The following is a 25,070-nucleotide window of genomic DNA, read 5'->3' as shown; positions in this document are numbered from 1 at the left end:
TATTTTGATACTAAATTTTTGAGAATAGCACGCTATAATGCCTCAACCGTGCGCATTTTTTTTATGCGCCGTAAATCGAAGGATTTTATAAGGGATGAATCTTTAGCCCTCTGAACTGTCACTGTGACAATATTTTCCCAGAGAGTTAACAGATCTGCAGCTACGCTGTACAAGTACGTCCCGTCTAAAGGCGGCATCACTCTATTTATCTGGAGGTTCACGTCGAAAGAAAATAAGAGATTCGTTTCCAAATTATTTGTTAGGTGTAAATTCAAGTATAGTGTTTGATATTTTGTGAGTAAAAACTTCAAAGAAAGATTTAGATATTTTTTGAATTTATGTTGTGAATGTGCATGATTTAACTTTTGACTATGCCTTGCTGGATGCGTAACTATTTTTGTAGGAAAATAATCATTAATGTGAAAGTAAATTAAACTTCTTGAAAGTTTACTTTAGGGGAGCAGGTAAGGTAAAACGTGAGTAATGTTGGCACGTGACCCCGTCTAAACACCAGCACTATGTATGGTGACTGATGTGTGAAATAAATATTATACAAACATAATCATAAAAATTATGTGTTACGTTTATAAAGTAATTCGATATACATTTTTTTATATACATACACTCATAGACATATAGATGATATTAATCTACTAATTTTGATGTAGAGTTCATTTAATGTATGTTATATCAATTTACCATAATTGGCATATTATGTATTCTAATGTAAGCATCCTTTGTTTGCACTATGTCTATTCTATCTTCCTTTTTGTAATGATACTTCAGACAGGGATTTTGGTTTGTGCCCAACTCGAGCGTCTAATGTACATATATCTCTAATGTCAGGACACAACAGGTTAAGCTAGTTGACAATGATTCATATTTTAAAACATTTCTATCCATCTTCTTTTGCGGGTAGGCGTCCGTGTGTCAGCAACTATTATAGTTTTTATAATATTTCTACCTCAAAGATCTGAACTTTACCAACACTATTATCAGTGAAGCACCGTTTATGAAGACCCTAGGTGTATGGTTTGATAAGACACTTTGCATGCAAAAGAAAATCTCATCTGTGCCTCGTGCTTGCTATCATCAACTACGTAACATCGGACGAATACGGTCGCTCATCACAGAAGATGCGTGCATGACCTTAGTATGTGCCCTCGTGACATCTCGGCTCGACTACACCAATGCTCTTCTTTCCGGTATTAACACAACCGACTTGGCAAACCTGCAGCGGATACAGAATATGGCAACACGAATCATCACTCGTACCAAGAGAAGTGATCACATAACTCCAGTGCTGATTTCTTTACATTGGCTTCCTATTGACAGGCGCAGCCAATGCAAAATTATCCTCTACTCATATAAGGTGATTCATAAGATGGCACCAAAATACTTGGAGGAGGTGATATCACTGTTTACCAACCAAATCGTTCCCCAAGATCTGAAAATTCACTGACAATAGTTAGACCTAGATGTCGAACCTCCACATATGGAAACAGGCACTTGGATGCCACAGCAGCTACACTCTGGAACTCTCTGCCCGATACCCTCCATCGTTGTCAGAATTTGAACACTTTTAAAAAACATTTTAAAACACATCTTTTTAGACTTGCATATTATTAGTATTATAGGTGGTTAAATCTTTATGGTTTCCTTACCGTCATTTTAACATGACATTTTCAAGTGTATAATTGTATATTTATTTCAACTATTGTATTTTATATCATTTGATTGTACGGTGTGGAACTTTCTTCTTGCACACCATGTTTTAGATTTTAGTAATTTTACTTCACATTATTGGTGTTTTGATATTATCTGTCTTGATGCTATTATAATTTTCTTTTACTACACTACTTTTATAACATGCTGTATCATTTTTATTGTGTGCAGCGCTTTAGAGTGGTTATTTATAGTCATATAGGACGCTATATAAATAAATATTATTATTAAAGATACTCAGTGTTTCTAGATAAGAATGTATACGTGTGTGCTAATAATATTCTGCAGATAAGAGCATACATGTATGTTGTACATGTAACTGGATGAACAGCAAGGTTTGATAATCCGCAATGTTAAAACAACTATCGTTTATCCTGTTACTTTTACAGGTTGTAAAGTGTACCAAGGTTGAAAAAAGACTACTTTTGAATGACCCGGCTATAATGGAGCAACGTTTAAACAACCTCGAACGCAAGGTTCAAAACTTGGAGACTGAGAATCTAAATCTGAAGAACCAACTTGATCAACAAGCACAAGTTAAATTAGGTAAGTTGGAAATCCAAAAATAAAATGAAATTCAAGAAATGAAAAAAGAAATTTTATTTTCTGATAGCGGTAAATGAATCTATACGTTATGATCATATACATGTATGTTACATTGTACATTCAAGAATGTACATGTAACATTGGGTAACTGAAGGTATTGTACACTTCAGGTCACAAAAGGTTTCTTACTGCAACTTCAAATGACCCACGTTCTCAATCAATACAATTCTTTAAGACTAGCTGGTTTGTTCGTGTAATGTTAATTTCAAAGGGGTCGGAACACAAGCTCTAAAAACTTAGATCTCCTTCCCCGAAGACTATATATATATATATATATATATATATATACTAAGAAAGGGTACGTTAGTGTGCAAATTCTAAAAAGAGTAAGAAAGCCCTGGTCTGAAGTCTAGATCTGAAACAAATGGTGAAAAGCACTAGTATCGAAATCGAAAATAATAATCGCTGTATATGTATATGGTAATTGAAACAAAGTTTCTATTGATCAACTTTATTTTATTTGAAAAATGTTAAACAAATGATATATATCTGGAACAGCAGTCCTAAAATGAATGTTACTGTACAAACATACATTTATGAAGTTTAGTGCGACACAGAATATGGCCCCAACTCCCTTAAGAGTTGAAAATTCCCTAGTTCGTGAAAACGACTTTTTAAAAATGTCAAGATACAATATACCTCATCTAACCAAATATTCATCACAAATCATGAAACAGTAAATAATGTAGCATACGCAAGTTTTGACCATATCCTGAATTACGATCCTCTGTTGCCTAAACACTGTAGAAGCCCCACTCGCGCCGGTAAAGTGAGAAAGTTTTCCAGATTACTTTCGGAAGGTCGGTGTTCTCTTCCCAGGTATATTGTATCTGGGTTCTCTCTTCCACCAATAGAAACTGGGCGCCACCAGATAACTGAAAAAATGTTGAGTGTGGCGGAAAACATCAATCAATCACTGTAGAAGGAACCTTTATCCGATACGCTTCTCGTCGAAGACGGGGCGTATTATGGTATGGCGTCGTCCGTCCGTCTGTCCAGACCTTGTGGGCAGGATGCAGACCAAACCGTAAGCTCCAGGATTTTACAACTTGGTACATTTGATCACCAATATAAGAGGAAGATGCCTATTGTTTTTCAAGATAAAAGATCAAGGTTGTAGTATCACTTAGTAGGAAATCCTTGTAGGCATGATACAAACCGAAACGTAAGCTCCAGGATATTACAACTAAGTTTATTTGATCACCATGATGAGAGGAAGATGCCTAATGTTTTTCAAGGTCAGAAGTCAAGGTCATATCATTACTTAGTAGGAAAACTTTGAGGCAGGATACAAACCAAACCATAACCTCCAAAATATTGCAACTTGGTACATTTGATCACCATGATAGGAGAAAGATGCCTATTGGTTTTCAAGGTTAGAGGTCAAAGGTTAAGGTCATATTATCACTAAGTATGAAAACCTTGTAGGCAAGATACAAACCGAACCGTAAGCTCCAGGATATTGCAACTTGATACATTTAATCATAATTCTAAGCCGATGCGGCGATATTTCAGCCATATACACTGTATTGGCTTTGTACATGTAGTGGATTATTAAATTTATATACATTTCTCTCACTTCTAATAGGACTCGGTGCTGTGTATGTTCGTTGGGGTAAAAAGAACTGTCCTGCCAATGTGTCAAACATTGTCTATACGGGTATGTTTACTCTTATCCTACAAAATTAGAATAAATAAATCATGTCATTTAATGAAAACACTTTCATTCAGTAATATTATTTAGGATTCGCTGCCGGAGGGTGGTACGACAATACAGGAAGTGCATCAAACTACATATGTCTCCCGGCGGATCCGATAGACAGCGGACGAACGCCACCAGATCTTAGTAGGATTTATGGGGTAGAATATGAATCAGGCTTTTGGAAATCGGGATCAGGCTCGGAGGACGCACCTTGCTCTGTCTGCATAAGTTATATGGGAACCAATATGCTGATGATACCAGGACGCAATGAATGCTATGCCGGTTGGACCAAGCAATATGACGGATTCTTAGGATCAAGCCACACAAATCACAAAGCTCAGACTGAGTTTGTCTGTATAGATGGGGATCCAGATTACCTGAACGCAGGTATAGCTGACAGTGATGGCGCTCTTTTTTACCCCGTCCATTACGTGTGTGGAACGCTGCAGTGTCCTCCGTATATACCTGATCACGCTGTTAACTGTGTTGTGTGTGTCAAATGAAGTTCCTTTCTGAAAGTTCTATCATTATAATAAATATAAATTTGTTCATGTTGTACTTCGTGATTATAATTGTACATCCGATATCGATCTTATGGTGTTCATACGGAAATTAATTGATTGATTATGGTTTTACGCCGTTTTGGTAGTATTTCAGCTATTTTACGGTGGTTAACTAATTAATATATGTTTGGTTATGAGTGTTTGAGTTTCCCTGACGGCCCCCAGTCCATATGAAGAAAATGGTCAATATACAATTATCACATTGCAGTTACATGTACATGTATATACATAATTATACAGTAAGCCTTCTGTTAATTGCAGTTTAAATCAGGCAGTAAGAGACAACTTTTTAAATATGAAGTCAATTGTCCACTACAATGCATCTTGTAACAAGGGTTATTGATTCGTTACCTCGCACTAACCCTTGACATTAGTCACCATTCAAAACATGGGGGCGAGACAAAGCATATGATTGGTGTTGCGGCCTATATCGTGGAGCCAATCAGAAAACGGCTTTTATAGCCTGGTGCCCTGGCCTTCCCATAATGCTCCGCAAACGAAGGCCAGGCACGCATCAGCCAATGGTTTCTTCCTATACAACAATTTCCAACATGGCGGATTCTATGGTGAGTAACGTGGATCGAAGTAAACAGATCTATTATAGCAAATCTAGATGTATCACTTTGGATTTAAGCACACCGGTAACATTACCAAGGTCTCCGATGATGTTCTGTACCACCATTTTATGTATTATTCAATCATATCCATCTACACATATAAACGGATGGAGGGGTGTGTGCGTTTCTCGACAGGGTACCTATATGTTGTGAGTATGTAGAATACACACCTGCAATAAAGTCTGACAGAGCTACAAACATCTGTGATGATTAATTAGCAAAACATACCATATAATCACATCAAACCATCTCCGATACCTTTCATGCTGATGAAGTAGGCCCAGCAACTCGAATTTCCTCGGTATTTTGTTGTTTTGAAAAGGAGGATATGTGTGATCAAGGGACCTTCATACAAGCTTTTATAAAACATGTATACTACCTTAAGTAACAGATCAAACTTAATTGCTTGATGAACTGAATATGAATTAATTCTTGAATCATCTTGCAAACATACACATGAATGTTGTCATTTTACAGTTTTTTTTATTCTAGTACAGTATGTATAGTAATACGATTAAGTCTCAGATCAAAAGATGATGTCGGATAAAAATCTAAATTCAAATAGTTAAGGGGAGGGGGATAAACACTCTCGTAAGTTTCTGTCATCCAACATTGATTACTCTTCAGCAGTTCATTGACAAAAGAAAAGACAAATGACTGTTAATATTATATGTTAACGAACATTTACTAGTTATAATGTACACTTTCATTTGTGAATAAACAGTAGAGGTATACAGAGTGTTATTTATAATCGTGTGTTTTTACTTGTTAATCGATTAGTATTAAAAAACATTCATCATATTTAGTTTTAAGGGGGTGGGGGTCTTGTTGAAAAGTATGTGAATTTAGTTTTCTGTCAGACATTGAACTTTTGATCTTGCCCCTAAATGTACACATCTCTCTGCTACATTTAATACATTAACTTTAGGAAGCGGACTTGGTTCAAATGGGCCTGTAGATAGATGTTAAGAAATGGTGACACATTGTGTGAAATTCTAGTATTTACATGTACCTCTGACTATATATGCTATTTATGATATGATTATGTGTTCGTTATTAATTCATATACTAGACATTAATCTAAAAATTGATTTTTAGGGAGATATGTTCCATACATACAGCAGACGAACTGACAAGACACAGGTACATACATGTAGTAATTCATGATGTGATAATGGTGTATGAACAGAATATTTATTTCCGTAGTTAAATCAGCTTACATGAGTGTATTCCTGATCTTATTAAAGTATAGATTATCATTCTACTTATTACTAGTTACTACAGTGTAGGACATGTTTGAATTAATGGATTTTAGTTTAATGATAAATGAATCTTTTATTACATATATGTTTATCTATTGATTTATAGGATGTAAATGTTGAGCAAGAAAAATTCCCCTCGTTTCTTCAAATCCATTCATATGCGAAGCCAGAAACACGGGTAAAATTTCATATAATAACAATAGAAATTTATGTATAACATTTAAAGGGTTTTTACCACGATTTTTATTGTTTGTAATGTTATATGAAAATGTGGTGTTTTGAATCGTGCTATTATTATTTTTTCGATATAAAGCGTGCTTTAGTGATCATTTTGTATCGAAAGTGCAAAAAGCCAGATATGCATATTCTCGTTAGAGATTTTCGCGCCATTAATATGTGACGTCATACGTGTCAATCGCGGTGAAACGAGCAAGCATGAAAACATTAAACAAGTTGCGAACAGCACATACAACAGGCTATTGATACAAAATGGACAGATTCAACAGTTACAAGTCCCATTATATTGTGATGTACAGTATATAGCTGTAACAATCAGTACACAAAAAACGAGTTTTATTACTTTTACCAACGAGGCAAATCGGAGAAATTTTGTGAGCTTAGAACTAGAAATACTTCAAACCAACGGAAAACCATCTTCAATGACGAACTTACATATTGCATTCTAAACCATTTAATTCATGATATCGACATTTCTGTTTACAAATTAATAGGCTCGTTGTCCTTCAGACTGGACATAATCAGAGACTGCCTTCAGTTAAGTCGCCGCGGGTCTGGCAACCACAGAAATTTCTGTGTAGCATACACTTTTTATATATATGTGCACCTTTGATTTCATATGCAACGATATATTGCCCCCCCCCCCCCCCCTTGAAGTTTTGAGTATTGACACCATGTACGAAATGGCCTATCAGACTATCCCTACCTCCCCCCCCCCCCCACCCGATTAAAATAGTAAATAGTAAGAAAATAAAAAAGTCGAAAAAATGCCAATTAATAATCGTCAAAAATGCAGAAACACGACGGCTTTATATATATATATATATATTTTTTTTTTAAAGACGGTGCGTGCCAACGTAGTGAAAAAAAAAATGCAACAATATAATGAATGACAGCCGCCCCCCCCCCCCCCTTATTTTATTTTAAAGTAATGAGAGGGGCGATTATAAGGTAAAGGTTACGACTATTGGCCCCATGTCTCCCCCCCCCCCCCTCTCTCTCTCCCGCCTTCTTAATTCTTTTAAACACACACTATACGATTTAAGAAGTCGATAGATTTTCATCAGATTGGTAATTTTAAAATCTGGTTGCCCCCCCCCCCCCTTGAAAAATAAGATTATAAATTAAATCGATATCGGTAAATAGACTGTTTTCTTCGACACATTGTAGGTCAATGCATTAATTAATAGCAAATTTTCTCTACCTTCTCCAGTGTAACGGTTAGAGAAGAACTGATTTTAATTAGATCATCATCGGCTATTACATGTTACACTCTACATACAGACCTCTAATGCTTTAAAAATATTATGATCTACAAGGGAACACAGTCAAAATGTTTGCAAACGAAATGTCTCATTCAGGTATTTACCAAAAGTTGAAAACGTTCCATCTTTTCTGTGAGCGGGATTTCCGTCCGAGTGGTCAATGTCGATGTAGTATTAGGCTAATATAAATGTTTGCTGAGGGAATTTCTTTAAGATTTGGCTCAGCGGCAGGTTCAAATATGTATGGCGGAATATTAAATACTAACGGGATGTCATCGATGTCGGAACATTAACTATCCATTCTGTATAATTTATGACTTTCAATAGAATCTATTCACACACTCATACATAGCTGCTGCAGTACATTGACACGTATGACGTCATGACGTATCACGTGACTAGATAGCTCATTAATGACGATTTGAGAAGCGGAAGCTTTGAATATATGGAGATAAAATGCATGTTTGTATCATTTATTGGGAGTAATGAAACAATATAACAGCAGAAACGTGCTTTATTAAGGTTACTCCTTCTTATTTTAATTACATTAAAAATCGTGGTAAAAACCCTTTAAATAAAACAAATAACACCCCTGCTAGTCAGTTCATAAGATTTTTGTTCAGTATTATCATAAAATTGAATTGTACTCATGAAAATTTCATCAATACAGATGCTCTTTCTTATTCTAAGCTTACTTATATTGTCTTATCTGTGTAGAGAGTGACAACCCCGAAGAAAGCAGTACAGAAGAGACCAAGGGGGACCCCAACAGGGGCCACACCAAAACAAAGTGATAAGAAACAGGTACTTATATCTTTTTTTTTCTAACGTCATATTATATATATGTATATGTATGGTTGATAAATATAGAATAAGAATAATTTTATGACTGTGACAATTAAACACAATAATAAGTGAAAGAATGTTTGATTTATGTCTTATGCCATGGTTTGATATCTATCACATAATAATATGTGTCTGGTAAGAGGCCTTAATTCCCAATATTAAAAATCAATTACTCATTTTCCCAAAACTTTTGTTGAAAAATTTCTTGAGATCTATGTCATTTTCCACACCACCCACCTTATTGAAATTTATTTACTTATTACACTAGTTGTTGTTTTTTTTTAAGCCATATACTGTACATGTAACATTAATGCAATCTTATTAAAATCAGATCTTTAATCCGCTCCGTTATTCTTTTAACAATAATGGAGTGGATCAAACATCTAATTTTAGTCAGATTGGTATTAAAGGGACTGTATCATACTTTTTTTCAATATTTTTCATTTTAAACACTAAAGATTTAACTCATTTAAAGTTGACAACCAAAATTTGGACTTCCTTAATGCAAGGATAAGAACAATATTTTAGCCATAACTATGTGTCATGTACACAAGACCCGAGCCTTGTTTATGTTGACAAAGTAGAGAAATATTAAATTTGTAATGTAAAAATCTTAATTTTGCACAGATATGACACATTTTATCTATGGAATACTTGAAATGTGATATACAGTGAAACTTCTCTAAACCGGCCAGCTGTCGGACCAAGAAAAAAGGCCGGTTTAGAGGGGTGGCCGGTATACCGAGAATTTAGCATTTAGAGACATTTCAGCTCAATTTTTATTAGATATTTCATTGACATACCACAAACCATATAATATGGTGTTCAATGACTATTATTTCACTATTGGAAATAAAACAAAATAATTCATTAACATGTTTATTTTCAATTTATAGCACTAAAACTAATTAAACATGAATAAAAATGTTTACATTGACATGCATACATAATAGAAAACATTCCGTTTAAATAAAACTGCATTTGATATATGTATAGAAATCTGTAGACTAGCAGCATTTCTGTAGAATTTTGGCTTATGTTTTAATAAACAAAACAAACACATAGCCATTTAATTGCTGCAATTAATACACAGAGTAGGTACAGAGTAGGTACTGCTCACTTTGATATGGCCATGGGAATCTATGATCAATTATCGGTGGAGATCAAACTAGTCCGCTTGTAGCTACAGGTAATTATTACCAGAAATAGTCTTGCTGCAATCATCTAATTTTAACTACAAATTTATAACGGGATACATAAAGAAAACACAGAGGCCTATTATTGGAATTTCTCTTACCTATAAAAACTGTGTTTACGTCCATTGCTTATATCGTTAACAAATTTGTTTTGACGTTTTTGAAAAGTACAGTAGTAAATATATAATTTTAATTTTGATGTTTCTTAGGAATTTTAAGTCTATGGAAACCCCCCAAAAATCATTTATCTATTGAAAATTATCATTAACAGTCATGGGTTTGTTGTTTATTAACTACCGCTTACATCCATGGTGCAACAATATGGCGTATTGATTGTATTCATTCAATATGTGCATATCTGTTTATAACATTTCGTACAAAAATTTGAAAGGGTCACTTGGATTAGCCAAGCACCAATTAACACCCTGGACAGCACAGGTAAACTATAGAACTTATAAAGGCCACTCGTGTTTTTCACACCTCCGGTGGATAATTTCCCACCTGGCCAGTAGGTCAGTCATTTTTCACACATGGCCGGTCTTAATCATCCCTCTGGCCAAAATTTTCTAGTCTTCCAATAGTGGCCGGTATTATAAGGGTAAATTACACGTGTTTGTTAACAATTGTACTTTAAAAAGTGGCCGATGTCCGGTTTTCAGGGTTGGCCGGTTTTGTGAGACTTTCTTTGTAAGGAAATGTTAAGGTTTCTGCCGGGACTTTGAAAATCGGCCGATATTCAGGGAGAACCGGTTTTCTGAGGGGCCGGTTTGGAGAAGTTTCACGGAGAAGTTTCACTGTATATCATAAACTTATATCGATAACCATACATTTGATAAACTTTGTAAACAATCAGATACCTCAATCTTTGTTTACACAAGGAATGATATAAAACTCTATATAATAAAGTATTATCTAATTATTTTGTGAAAACTTTTAGATATATTAAACAGTAAAATAATAAAGACAAAATTTTGAGGAAAATCATGAATCATTCCCTTTAATCTTCAGATTAACTCTATTGTTTTTCTTAGATATAAAGATGAATAATTTTTGCCTGTCAATTTATTCAATGAAAACCTCAGAGTTGAATGAATGCACCAAATCAAGTAAGCCCTGAATATATTATTTAGAATGTAGGATCAAGATGGTCCAACTCTGAAAAGGACTTTTTGATGAAATATATGGAAGATAATCCGCCTCCTGATGCTTCCTGTATTTCCAACATTTACTGGATGGGGTGTGCGGGTGCAATGAGGGATAAGTTGAACACCTCTCGGACAAGTGCGATTATCTTTGATGTAACTCATATATAACCGTGAAGCCAAAATGGTCTTGCATATAATGCTATATGTGATAAGACCTTTTACAAAGTTTTCAGGTGATAACGTTTTTATTTCTAAGACCCAGTGAAATATTGTAAAATGAACCTGATGCATAAGGTGACACCATTATCAATATGATTGTAACTTTGAGCAATGTATCATTTGTAATGAAATTGGCTGTTATCATTTTGGGTAATGATGAGTTTGTCCTTATTTTCACATGTTTTTATGCCCCCGAAATCGAAGATCGGGGGGCATATTGTTTTTGTCCTGTCTGTCATTCTGTCTGAAACTTTAACCTTGCTAATAACTTTTGAACAATAAGTGATAGAGCTTTAATATTTCACATGAGTATTCCTTGTGACAAGACCTTTCCGTGGGTACCAACATTTTTTACCCCGTGACCTTGACCTTGGAGTTAGATCTACGTTTTGAAAACTTTAACCTTGCTAATAACTTTTGAACAATAAGAGATAGAGCTTTGATATTTCACATGAGTATTCCTTGTTACAAGACCTTTCCGTTGGTATTGAACCTTTTGACCTTGACATTTGACCTACTTTTATTTATTTTATTTTTTACATTGGTCATAACTTCTAAATGGTAAATATTAGAGCTTTAATATTGTACATGAGCATTTCTTTTGACAAGATATTTCTACTGATACCAAGATATTTGCCCTTGTGACCTTGGCCATCTTCGGAATTGGCCATTATCGGGGGCATTTGTGTTTCACAAACACATCTTGTTTAAAGGTTATTCTTGTCACTATTATTATAACCGGAACATAAAGGCCACACAGCACCAGGACCCTACCTATTGCAGCACAACTGAAATTGATGAATCTGTACATCCTCTTGGAGATCATTGGAAAGAAGATTCCGGTGTCCAAACTGAAATATCCTTGCCACCAAAATGGTTGGTAGAAATGATGTTCATGTATTTTATTTAGTGTACTAATGATTACTTTTGAATTGAGTACCTTTTCATTATTTTAAGTTGTATGGCCCAAATTTTGTCAAAAACACTTTTTAATTATCACAGATATGCATTAATAAGATGTGAAATAATGTGATTATGTCAAATATTTTTTTCTGAATTAAAATATATTTAAATGTGAAATAGCAATGGTAGTAGCTGATGATTCATTTAGAAATCCATTTACATGCGTTATGAGTCTAGATGGGCATTGGTGAATGCCTTGAAATGTAAATGCTCTCAATGCAGCTTACATTCATGGTTCCTCATCAACTTTTGATTAATAAAACAGAGGTAGCTTAACGATAAAGTGATGAAGAAAACATGATATTTTTTTATTCAAGTCCCAACCTGCATTAAACTTACATTGAAGGTGATTATGAAAGTATGTTGAAACTGTTATTTACAGACAAATAAAAGTTAATATAATGCATGATGTCACTAGGGAATTTAACATAAAGATTTACATTTCACTGACAAAAAATGAATATACCTGTTCAGTTCATGATTTTTAAAGCAAAATTAACATACATATATAACTTCTTTTTTTTTCAACAATAGTAGTATACCTAAAGATGATGATATAAATCTGGCTATTGAGGACAAGTAAAGTGCAACATCGGCTCTTAAAGATCATGGACAGAGGCGGCTAGCAACAGAAGTTAACGATCTTGCTAAAACTCTAATCAAAGACAAAGAATTGCAAAATGCTTTATGGAGATTATTTCTGCAAGAAATAGAAGAGGATGCTCAGGTTATGACTGAACGTAAACTGACATGTTTGAGCAATACCTATTATGAAGGTTTGGCTCAGTTTGACTGGTTTTGTGTTGTAGAAGAAATGTTGAGATTTCAACCATTATTGACTGATGTTCTGTTGGCAGTGTCAACTAGTAAGAAGAATATTCAAAGTGATAACCACTATAGTAGTATAACCAAAGAATTTGGTCTTATCTATGGAATTTTAATGAAGCGACGGTACAAGGACCTTTCTCGCATTCAACGAGTCATGGCTATGAGCCAGATGAAAAAGTTCACCAAAAGGCAAGCTAAATTGTAGAATGCTTTTGTTGTTACTGAGTTTTGTTTTCAGCTGATACTGGTATAATCCAACAACTGATTGTAATCATTCATGGGATTGAAATTGATATGTATCTGAATTTATGTAAAAATCATTTAAAATGGATTTCTTATCAGAAGAAGCTGATTTATTTTATTTTGTAGGCTGTTGACAAATTTCAAGTACTAATTGTAACTCATGACACCATAATATGTGTTTATGTGTAAAATAGAACCATATGCCATTTTATGGGAAGCTTGAGTTTTCTATTTTTCTTCAAACCACTGAACAGTACCAGTTAGTTGTTATTGTTACTAATAATATCATGGATGGAGGTAAGATTTTTTTCTCCAAATAAGTAATCGTTTCCCATGTTTATGAATACCTTTTCATGATGAACATTTATTATTTAAGAATGTTTTGTTAATGTCATTTACATGTACATTGTACATACATCAGAGGTAAATTTTTGCTATCTGCACAAAGATGAAATACATGTCTGTTGAAGGAGGATCTCTACAGTTTCATATTTATGATGCAATGGAACTAAACTCATTCTTCTTCCATTTCTATAATTGCAGTGAATAGAAAATAAAAGGGGGGCTTTAAAAAATTCAGTAGTTTGTAATGTCAATCAACTTTCAGATTTGTTTTGTATTTCACTGAAACATAGTACAGTGTTAGTCAAAAGCAATGCTCTAACGCTTAATTAGTCAGAGCTGGCGGAAGTCGTCCTGTCAGAGTTCTCTATCGGCCAGAAAATACCTCAATGTAATCAAATGGGGTTCACTATATTTACGCAGGAGCGTTCCCAAAATTCCATTCGGTGTCAATTATCACTCAAACATCTAGTTTGAGTTTGACCTTAATTCAATATTCGAGATAAGATTATTTACGTGGAAGCAAGCAATACTTACAAACGAAAATAGCGTTGGTTGCAAGTCAGATACATGTACAGGTAGCATGTGTGAGAAGTTGGAACAATATTATTAAAGAAAATCAACAAACGGAGTAAAGGTAACAAGTCTCTATATGTAAACAGTGAAGGTAATGGATGATAATTTCCCAGGGTTAGACGGCAAAGGGTAGCGTTTGAGGTTGATGTGATTCCATTGTGTTTGTCAAGAATCAATGGCAGCCTGAGTAAAGGTAATAATCTCTACTGCTTAAGACGTGCTTCTCATCACATTAATAGTACTTGTATACATAAGCATGGCACTGTAAACAAGTTACACAGGTACTCGTATATGAATAGAAAGTAAAGCTAATTAATAATTTTGGGGATTTCCCAATGTATAGATAGTGTAATCCCATTGTGCCAACTGTTTGTTAAAGACACAAAATGAGTTAATGGACTTCAAGCATACAAAACGAAATATACGAGGGCTATTCGATATGTAATGTGTATTGTACCACAGCGCGATAACGCTTTGCACGATTTCGTGGATGATGATACTCTTGAATAGCTCTATTCAACACCTTTCCAACTGTAGAAACACGAGGCTTCAGCTCCATATAGTTTTAAACTTATAGTCATTTCAATAGAGCCAGTCGTTTACCACTGTTGTAAAAATGGTTGGGAAACGGATTGCGAATATTGGCGAAATTAGAGCTTATATAAAAGTTCGCACAAAACTTGGTCATTCGGTAATGCATATTTTTACTGAATTGGGGGAAGTTTATGGGTCTTATAAGGTATCTTATGAGACAGTTCGTATGTGGAGAAAGACATTTCTGACTGGCACAGGGTCCGTCAAAGAAGCAGCAAAATCTGGCCGACCTGCGACTGTAACAGGCAAGACAAATGTCTCAAAAGTCAGGGAAATAATTGAAAGTGATGGCAGATACATGATTCGTGATATTGCGAAAGCTGTTGGTATATCGCTATCGCGGGTGCATTTCATTTTGAAGCGTATTTTGAAAGTACGAAAGAGTTCTGCCAGATGGATACCGCAAATATTGACAGATGACCAAAAACCAAAACAAAAAACGGGTACGAGTACAAACCGTTAAGCAATTGCTCAAAATGTTTCCCAAATTCAAGCAAAGACAAATTGCAAAGATTGTTACTGGTGTTGAAACATGGGTTCACTATTTCGAACCAGTAAGAAAAATTGGAAACAAAATATGGTTAACTAAACACGGTAGAAGGCCTGTAGTTGCCAAAAGAACCATAAGCACAAAGGAGGTTCTTTATTGCATACTCTTCTAATGTGATGGTTTAGCCGTACAAATTCGGGTGCAGAAGGGCAAAAGTGTTACAGGTCGGTCTTACCGAGATGTTATATTAAAAAAGCTCAAGAAATATTATCACAAACGACGCCCTGTGTCAGGATTTAGGCATGTTCGTCTACTTCATAATAATGCTCCATCATATACATCTGGGCTTGTGAAGCAATTTTTAAAGTCAGGATAGGTTACCGTCTTGCCATACCCACCATACTCTCAAGATCTAGCCCCGTGCGACTTTCTCCTTTTTCCAAAAACTTAAAAAGTTTTTATCTGGTCGTCGTTACAAGTCCCGACAAGCCCTTGGCTCAGCCATCAGTCAGTGCCTCAGAGTTCTACTTAAATCAGCGTACCGTGACGCATTCAGAAATAGATTCAGAGATTGGAATTATGTATTTCAAACCGCGGAGAATACTTTGAAGGGATGTTATGTTCATTTCACTATTTGAGTCGAATGCTTTTGAGATATCGTACAATGCATATTACATATTGAACAGCCCTCGTATCTTCATAATGTCAATATTATGATAGCATATACGATAAAATTATGAAAGTTTGTTTATAGTTTTAAGCCGAAGCAGCGATTTCCCATTTTTGAAGTGGTTAGTCGTGGCGGCTCATAATAAGTCTCGTCTTTCATTGTACACCATGACGACGGCCTTTTGGACGTTCGTTCATCTTTCTGAAAAGTTCTATCATTGACGATGAGGAACTCCAACATCTTCAGCGTAAAATCAGCGTAGTGTTTAGCGAAGTCATTTTTTTAAATGACTGATCACTAGAGATGAATATTTTCTTTTTCAATTCTTGTTGATGAAGCAACTGTTTAGGATATCGAAAAGTCTAGTCTTTTATTTATCGTTTAAAATTTACTGTAAATCTCTAGAATTGTGTAGAATCCACATTTGATTTGCACCACTTTTGGCATATGTTGTGGCACTATACGTTTTAATTTTCTCCGTCACAGTTGTGAAAATTGATTGTAAATATTTTCGTGTAGATTGATTGTATATTGTTTTACGTCCCTCTCGAGAATATTTCACTCATATGGAGACGTCACCACTGCCGGTGAAGGGCTGCAAAATTTAGGCCTATGCTCGGCGCTTATGGCCATTGAGCAAAGATGCAAAATTTCAGTTTTTCTCCTTCAATTCCTGGAGTATAACTATTTGGAACTTCTAGATCGATTTTTTTATGCATTTGGCTTTAGGTAGTTTTTCTGGGACAAAGGCGTTGTGTTGATCTTTCTCGTTTACGGACTGGCTGTACTGATTATATGTATATTATATATAAAATACGAACTAGAGAGGTGGGCAAACACGGAGCCCTGGATATACCAGAGGTGGGATCAGGTGCCTAGAACGAGGCAGCATCCCCTGTCGACCGGTCACACCCACTCTGAGCCTTATATCTTGATCGGGTAAACGGAGTTATCTGTTGTCAAAATCTGTACCAAGAACGGCCTAACAATCGGTATGAAACACACCAGACAGCAGTTGACCCATTGATATGTTGTATTGGCAAACTAGATCATTATAACTACCATATACATACACACACACAGTGTGTGTGTGTGTGTGTGTGTGTGTGTGTGTGTGTGTGTGTGTGTGTGTGTGTGTGTGTGTGTGTGTAAAATGATTTTCGGGTTTTAATCCATCAAGTGGTGTTATTATATCAGACTTCATAGAGTTATTCCGCTTTTTCTGTGTGACGTCACATGTTCAGATAGTTCGGTTTGCGTGAAAACAAACTCTGGCGGAAGTTTGTCTAATACCTTAGTGATTTATCACGTGGATTGATGGCAGATGGATTCTTCCTTAGGGTGTGAATGGTTTTTTTTATTGCGGTGTTTTTAAGCTTATCGTCGATGATCATAATTTAGTTTAATCCAGATGGCATGAATTTCCAATCTCTACCCAGAGTTGTCGTTCCTTGCTCTCACTTACACCTCTGTTAACGTCTCAAAATGAGCAATGTTATTCCACATGTAAATCCACTTTTTTACGGCTAATAAAACTAAGAACTATTTTATAAAATATCTGGAAAATGTAGGACAAGCAACTATTTGTATATTTTTTCCATTACTATATATTCTTCATGTACCTATCTGAAGGCCTGGTGCAATAGAACTACCCAATATCTACATTTCAACCCAAATCAATGCTTCTTGTGTCACAAAAAGACTTAACATCTGCTTAATATTTATTTATTTACGTATATTTTTGTAACTGAAGTCAAAACCATACTTTATTTGAGCATGCGTGCCATTTTACAAAAATCTTGTAAAACCCTTGAGACGTTTTCAGAGGTGTAAATGAGTGTAAGGAACGATAACTCTGGGTAGAGATTGATGAATTTCATGAAAATGCAGCCCGTTACGGAACATTCGGCATATAATACACTTGAAGGGGGGTCCCTATGCCTGAAACTTAAAATATTGAAATACATTGTTATTACTATTTTGAGAATGTAAGAGGATAGTTAATGATCTGTGAAGTCTTTTATGCCTAAAACTTAACATAATTTGAATGCTAGAGGTGTTCATCACTGAGGATAGGATAATATCCTCAATGTTAATATCCAAGCGGAAGACATGCATCAAGAGGATGGTGATAATCGCGGGGTTTTACACCCACCCACCCTTTGTACGAGAGTTAACCCTTTATACGAGAGTTAACCCTTTATACGAGTTTTATGTTTCGGTTCGTGAGAAACAGATCAATCACGAATACATCCTCTGTAAACGTCAGAGTACAACATAGTGGTGGTGTGTGAAGTTTCTGGTACCAGAAACTACCATTTCCTATCAGTGATTGGTATCGTCCTTCATACACAACTGCACCGATTGCCGTCTGTGGAGTCTTAGATACCCAAATTTTATCATTATGAGCGAAGAATTTTCGACGTGACGTACATGTAAAACAAATAAACAACCAAAACTGAACATCATGTGAATGCTGCAGGATATTAATCACTGGGGACTCACCGCCGGCCTCCGCTTGTGACGCCCTAACCACTAGGATAACGCGACTGATCAGAGATTTGTTTCTATAGTAAATCAAAATATTAAATTTGTTTAATGGTTACTACAGTACACACGTAGATCAAAGTATCGGAGTAAAGAAAAACAGCACTATTATATCTGTAGCAAATCAACGTTGTTACTTTAGTACACTACACTATTATTGTTCGGGTTTCATTTGGGTTAGATGCGGTGTTATCTGGTTATAGGAAATACGTGAGTCACGGGGTATCGTGAATATTTTATTCTCATTAAGATAAATGTACACTCACATCATTGTTTGCGATTCGCTAATTTTGCCGCTCGTGCATATTATATTTCGTTTATCTAGATTAATGTCAGTTATTTAGAAAACGATAATTTGCAATTCTTTGCCCTCTTTGGATGCGTAAAATATTGTTGTGTCAACAGTAACAGTATTTTAAAATGTGTATCTGTCAATTATGAGAATATTGTATTTCACTTTTAACTCATCCGTTTCACAGAAGATTGTTAAATATTTAAAACAAGAAATTCCCTTCTGAAAACTGCAATTATGTCGACTTCCTTGTTAGCTTTTTTCAATTGGAAATTTGTGTACACACAATATGATAAGGACATTTGGCCTATAATATCTAATTTAAGTTTCACGAAGACAAATAAAGATTTGTTTATACTGATCAGTCAAATACTCGGAAGTTTCAGCCATGAAAACAGAAAACAAACGAAAACGTTCGTATTTCTGCATCCTAAATTTATATTGTAATGAATGTTCAAAACCTTGGGGTATAAAAACTATTATTTGTAATGACCTTGGTAACCCACGTTCAATATCTAGACACTGTATCCGATTTTTGTTTACTAAAACGCTGCTTTAAAAAAAACCCAGGAAGTTAATAAATCACACGCAATAAATTTTAAAAAAATTGAATTATTGTCCGATTGCATGGGTAATTGAATGTGGAAGATATCAAATAATCACCACGAGTCGGTAGTGGAAAGACGATCACAGGGGAACAAGAAGAACTGGTGTGTGGGTTGGAAGTGTATTACCAGCGCTTCACGCATCCAGCAAAATCAAAACCATTTATTTCGAAACGAAAGTGTGTTTTTTACGATTGTAAAAGTTTTAAAAATCAATAGGTCTGTCACTGTCTACTACCGCTAACATTGGCATGGTTAAGCCTAATGATTTCAATTCCTGTGACCAGTTTCACAAGCTATCTTACGATCAAAATCAAATTTAAAGAGACTGAAATTTCTTTATATTCATAACCCGTAACTAACACAACTTTCTGAATGAAGAAAGAAGGTATGTCCATTGGTGTTATATTCTGCATATTAACTTAAACAGTGTGATACCCATTTCTTCAGAACGCGAAAACAATTTTTATTGTAGCATTGAGGGGGTTTTCAGTGTTGTTTCGTGTATTCTTAAATAATTTTAGTTGTAACACGCAATTTCATTGGTTGATTGGCATTCAATAAAACGAAAATTAATTACAAATTACCATCTCATAAATTACCTATGTTACTGCAATGTTCAAACCATCATATCCTTCATGTAATACTGCATTCATATATTCTAAAGTTTGTATGACCTTGTACCTTCTACGGAGAGGAGTTATATAGACAGTGCTTGCTGTCCAATCCTATTATGAATTATCATGATAAAATACTGTTTACATTAAATCAATTAAAACGCCATTTGATGATAGCGGTTAGCCGTCCCAATATGTGAGATTTTAATGTGTTGTTATTGCATCGCATTATCTACCTAAATGAACGATCATACAGACGATTTAATGAACAACTCCTATCGTGTTTAATTTTGGTATGTTTCATGCTTGCAATATTCAGTACAATATTCTTTAAGTGCATGTATGATAAACTTTTCGGAACTGCACTTAAATCAATAATTAAGGTACCCGATTGTATAGTTATTAAACAGAATAAATTGATAGATTATATTTCTTCACAGAGATTAATGCCTAAAGGAATATTTCATAACGGGATTATGAAAGGGAAAATATTGTAGGGAATAGTACATTCCTTGTCAAGCGTTTAATCACATGTATATTATACATGTAGCTATGCACTTCATTGAACTCTCTTTTTGATGACTATGCCATTTTTTGGGTTGCTTTGTAGCTGTATTCTTTATGGCAGTCATATAGTTTGACTCTTATATACTTCTGATTATTTGCAGAAAATATGTACAGTGTACCAAAATTTTTAAAATAATTTAAAAACAATAGTAAACAACCCGTGCCAAACATGAGGAAATGATTTAACACAAAGTTAATCTAAGTCAACACCCAGGACAAACATTTTCCACTTTTTTACTAGTATCCTTGATGATCTAAGATGTTGGATATACTTTGGTTATAAGCAACATACGAGCATCTAAATGCTTCTCCAATACAAAGTTGTGGACCAGGGGGCTTTAATGTAATATCATGACACGTTCTCCTGTTGCAAACAACCTTAATGCCAAGTAGGGGCTTCTAATGTGTTTCCATTGCAAAGCTGTGAACAGAACTCTCATCACCGATGAACTTAACCTCACCACATAGTCTTATAGTTTAAAGTTCTACATGTACATTCTATAAGGTCCTTTTAAGAAAGCATGCAACTCTTTTCACGTCTCTGCGCCTGACGCTTTACTTACATTGGATATGCATATACAGTGGCGGATCTAGACCTTACTGTGGTGGTGGTAGTCGGGGGGGGGGGGGGGCTCCCCGGGAAAATTTTAAAAAGATTGATTTGAAATGGTGCATTTTAATACATTTTCGACTGAAATTCTTCTTCCTCCCCCGGTAAAATTTTCAAAATATAGATTTAAAATGGTGAATTTTAATGCATTTTTGATTGAAATTCTTGTTCCTTCTTTCTACCATCTATAGTCATCACATCCTTTATGGGTTTGGGTGTGGTAAAAAAAAGAAGAAAAAGCGGGGAGGGGGGTCTGAACCTCCACCCCTCACCCCTAAATCCGCCACTGATATATCAATAAATTGCTTAGACATTGTACTTTTCTTTCGTGTTTTCGTTCTATTTCTAAAACTCGCAAATATTTTTAAAATTACATCAATCAAATCACTCACAATTGGAGTCAATTTCGTTGCTGTGCACCAGCCAGCCCGAAAGTGCAGGAATACGCACAATACCCACTTAATTTTTGTCTACCTGTGTGGATCCGGGTTAGAATAGGTTACCAATATCCCTTGCTTGTCGTACGAGGCGACACATTGGGGCGGTCCTTTGGATAAGACCACAAAAACCGAGGCTCGTGTCACAGCAGGTGTAGCGCGATAAAGATCCCTCCCTGCTCAAAGGCCGTAAACGCCGAGCATAGACCTAAATTTTGTAGCCCTTTATCGGCAATTGTAACGTTCCATATGAGCGAGATATTTTCGAGTGTATATGGTTTTTGTATTTTCTGTCCATATCTGTAAGTCTGTCTGTCACAAAGTCTTAAATTGTGCATTAAAATGCTTCTCCTCCTGTATGGATTATCTGATAAACTTGAAACTTTGTACAATGCTTCATTGCCATTTGCAGATGTGCACATTGTTGGGAGAGGATTTATTGTTATCCTAAAAGTTATAGTGGTTCGATCCAAGAGGGATGCGGGTGTAAAATAGCTTGTGACCATTTCTCCTAGTTGCAAACATATTGCAGAGTCTTGAATTTTTTTTAATTTTTTTTTTTTTTTTTATACAATACTTCATTATCATTTAATGATGTCTAGATTTCTCTGACCCAGGAATCTAATATTTTCCTAAAATCTACAGTGGATCAAAAACAAGTATTTTAAGTGTTGTTTTTTTTTTTTACCCTTTATTGAATAATCTTTGTAAAATTGCATGTGCAAAAGTAAAGATGCTTTGAAAATTCAATTACAAAATTAAACATTTCACTGGTTTGTTAAGGTACTCACTACACTAAAGCTTTATGACACTATGTTACAAGATGGCGATTTAAATGTTTTGGGAAAGTATTTGTATTGATCGATTTATTCGTCTATAACACCATAGCTAAATGGTTAATTAATAAAGCATTGGGCAAGAGAGAGAGAGAGAGAGAGAGAGAGAGAGAGAGAGAGCATTGGGCTGGTGAACTACAGATCTTGAGCTCAAATCCACCAGTCTTTTGTTCATGTGTTGAAATAATATTTTTGAAAATCATGTTTTTATCCAAATTTGCATTTTTTGCTGTTTTTGGCATACACACTTATTGTATATCATCAGATCTTTTTTAAAATATTAAATCTATTTGTACTGATTTGAGAAACTATTTCCCGGTGTAGTGAGCCACCTTAAATGTAAACATAAAAAGACTCCAGTCTTTGTTTACATAACACAGAATGAAGGCTAAAATATTGCTTTTATTCCTGCATCCAGAAGGTTAAAATTTTGGCTGTGAACACAGATTCAGTTATACTTTTCATGTTTAACATTTAAAAAAATGAAAAAAAAATTAAAAAAAACAAACAAAAAAAAAAACGTAAACGTCCTGTTTGAGAATTTTTCACTTGTATGGAGACGTCACCATTGCCAGTGAAGGGCTGCAACATTTAGGTCTATGCTCGATGCTTATGCCCCTTTGAGCAGGGGTGGATTAATATTGTGTCACACATTTAGGTAATGTCATATAACTGTAAACAATGTCTCTAGAGGATTTGGGTGTTGCTCAACCGGAAATTTATTAAATGAATGCATAAGATTGGATCATACTTCTTTTTGGACTAGAACATCCAGGACTGAACTTTCTAAGGGTCGAGATGTCTGTTAACCGTTTATTCGTATTTACCTGTCAAAGTCTTTTTGACGCTTCAGGTATAGGAGAAAGTACTTTGACTTCAGAATGAATGTGATTGTCAGAGGGAGAATGATGGACCGAAGCATGCATTTTGTAAAATGATTCTTGTGTTGTTAAATCTTCGAGAATCTTGTTGGAGATGTCTGATTCGGTTCACGAAACAACTTAGCATCATCTAGCAGTAGCAGATTTCACCGTAAGCACTTAATTAACACTAATTTTAATATATTGTAAACAAATTGTAAAGTCTGTAAGCTTGGCTATTCCAAAATTCCACAACATATCAGAGGAACCGGTAATTTAGCCTGTACATAATGATAAGAGTAGGGGTATATACCACACACCCCTAACAAAAGCACTGGGATTACTGAATCAGAATGACAATTGGGGTGGGGACAATAAAAGCAGAATTTTCGAATTATTTTGAAGCGAAGTTTTGAGTAAGAAATGGTGCCATTCCTTTTGGGTTATTTTTTTTCATTGGGGATGGTACCATAGGGCCTACTATTATTATTACAGACAAAAATACCGGTTCCTGTGAATATTCACACCTGACGACCTGTAAAGGGTTGTAAATAGAGAATGTGAACAGCTGCATGTAAATAAGTTAGTGTTCTAACTGCATAATTTAATACCGTTCAATTTTATTCTAATATTTTTGTGATAGGGTTATATGTATACAATTGAAATTGCATGGGAAAGAGTTTAGTAATGCAGAGCTCTAATATAATTTAATTTCTCATGTTGTTTAGACATTTATCCATTAACACATGTATAGGTCTACATAATTTAGGAATGTAATTACTAGATATAAAGTTAATGTCATTCCTTAGCTTGCAAGTACATTCTTAAGAATCATGACAAACAACACTCTTTAAGATACAATTTTCTGCTTTATTACTATATTCATGGGATAAAAGTCCCCATCCTGTGTTTTATTTGGGATATTTATTCCCATTCATGCTCAAATAGGATATTCACTGCCATTTCATGTTCATTATGGGACATTTCCTCCTATGGGACATTGCATCCCATTTTGAATTTAAATATGGGAGTTAAAATCCTATGGGAGAAATTATATTTTTCCTCCCATGGGATTTTTGGTAGAAGTGAAAATCCCCCAAGTGGGATTTAAAATCCCTCCAAAATCCCATGGGATTTTTTGATTTCAGGTGAAATATCTTAAAAACTACAATAGTTACAAGTGTAAATGTTGGTGCATGTCTTGTGGACATAAAATCCCATCTTTTTTTGTAAAGGGTTTATTTGTATCCTTAATAAAAGGGTTGGCGAAACTCTGGACTTTTGTCGTGTCCAGAGTTAAATGTCGCACTGTTATATGCAGGTGATAATGGAATATTGCTACATAAATATGGGAAGTTGACGATGGAGAAGCTGAAATCATCCCGTTTGTCATATAGTTGAGTTGTCAGTTTGCCGTTAATGTCTACTTTCAATAAAATATCTAAGAATGATGAAACCAAAAGGATTGGGAACAAGTTGTAACAACTTACAAGTCCCTCTCCCAAATAACAGAAGAAACAGTACATGTAAGATCACGCTAGTCATACTGTTGTTGATGCGTCTGTGTAATGTGAATTCATTTTCAGGGGTTTTTTTGTGATCATTTGGGG

The 25,070-nt window shown here is 35.0% G+C and overlaps 1 protein-coding gene across 1 annotated transcript; it reads left to right on the top strand.

Moving 5' to 3' along the window:
• The first annotated feature begins 1,964 nt into the window (after positions 1–1,964).
• Positions 1,965–4,581, top strand: LOC125664881 (short-chain collagen C4-like). Its single transcript, XM_048897683.2, has 3 exons — positions 1,965–2,271; positions 3,920–3,991; positions 4,076–4,581. Exons 1-3 carry the CDS (start codon positions 2,076–2,078, stop codon positions 4,534–4,536), a joined length of 729 nt encoding a protein of 242 aa, XP_048753640.2. The 5' UTR covers positions 1,965–2,075; the 3' UTR covers positions 4,537–4,581.
• The last annotated feature ends 20,489 nt before the right edge of the window (positions 4,582–25,070 follow it).

The sequence above is a fragment of the Ostrea edulis genome, chromosome 1, assembly GCF_947568905.1.
Source record: "Ostrea edulis chromosome 1, xbOstEdul1.1, whole genome shotgun sequence".
In the NCBI taxonomy this organism is placed as follows: domain Eukaryota; kingdom Metazoa; phylum Mollusca; class Bivalvia; order Ostreida; family Ostreidae; genus Ostrea; species Ostrea edulis.
The sequence above is the reverse complement of the archived record's forward strand: the minus strand, read 5'-3'. Positions and strand labels throughout refer to the sequence as shown.

Coding starts and splice junctions, on each gene's coding strand:
- LOC125664881 (XM_048897683.2), top strand. CDS start 2,076: ATGTTAAAACAACTATCGTTTATCCTGTTACTTTTACAGGTTGTAAAG. Junction 2,272..3,919: donor ACAAGCACAAGTTAAATTAG/GTAAGTTGGAAA, acceptor CACTTCTAATAG/GACTCGGTGCTGTGTATGTT. Junction 3,992..4,075: donor GTCAAACATTGTCTATACGG/GTATGTTTACTC, acceptor AATATTATTTAG/GATTCGCTGCCGGAGGGTGG.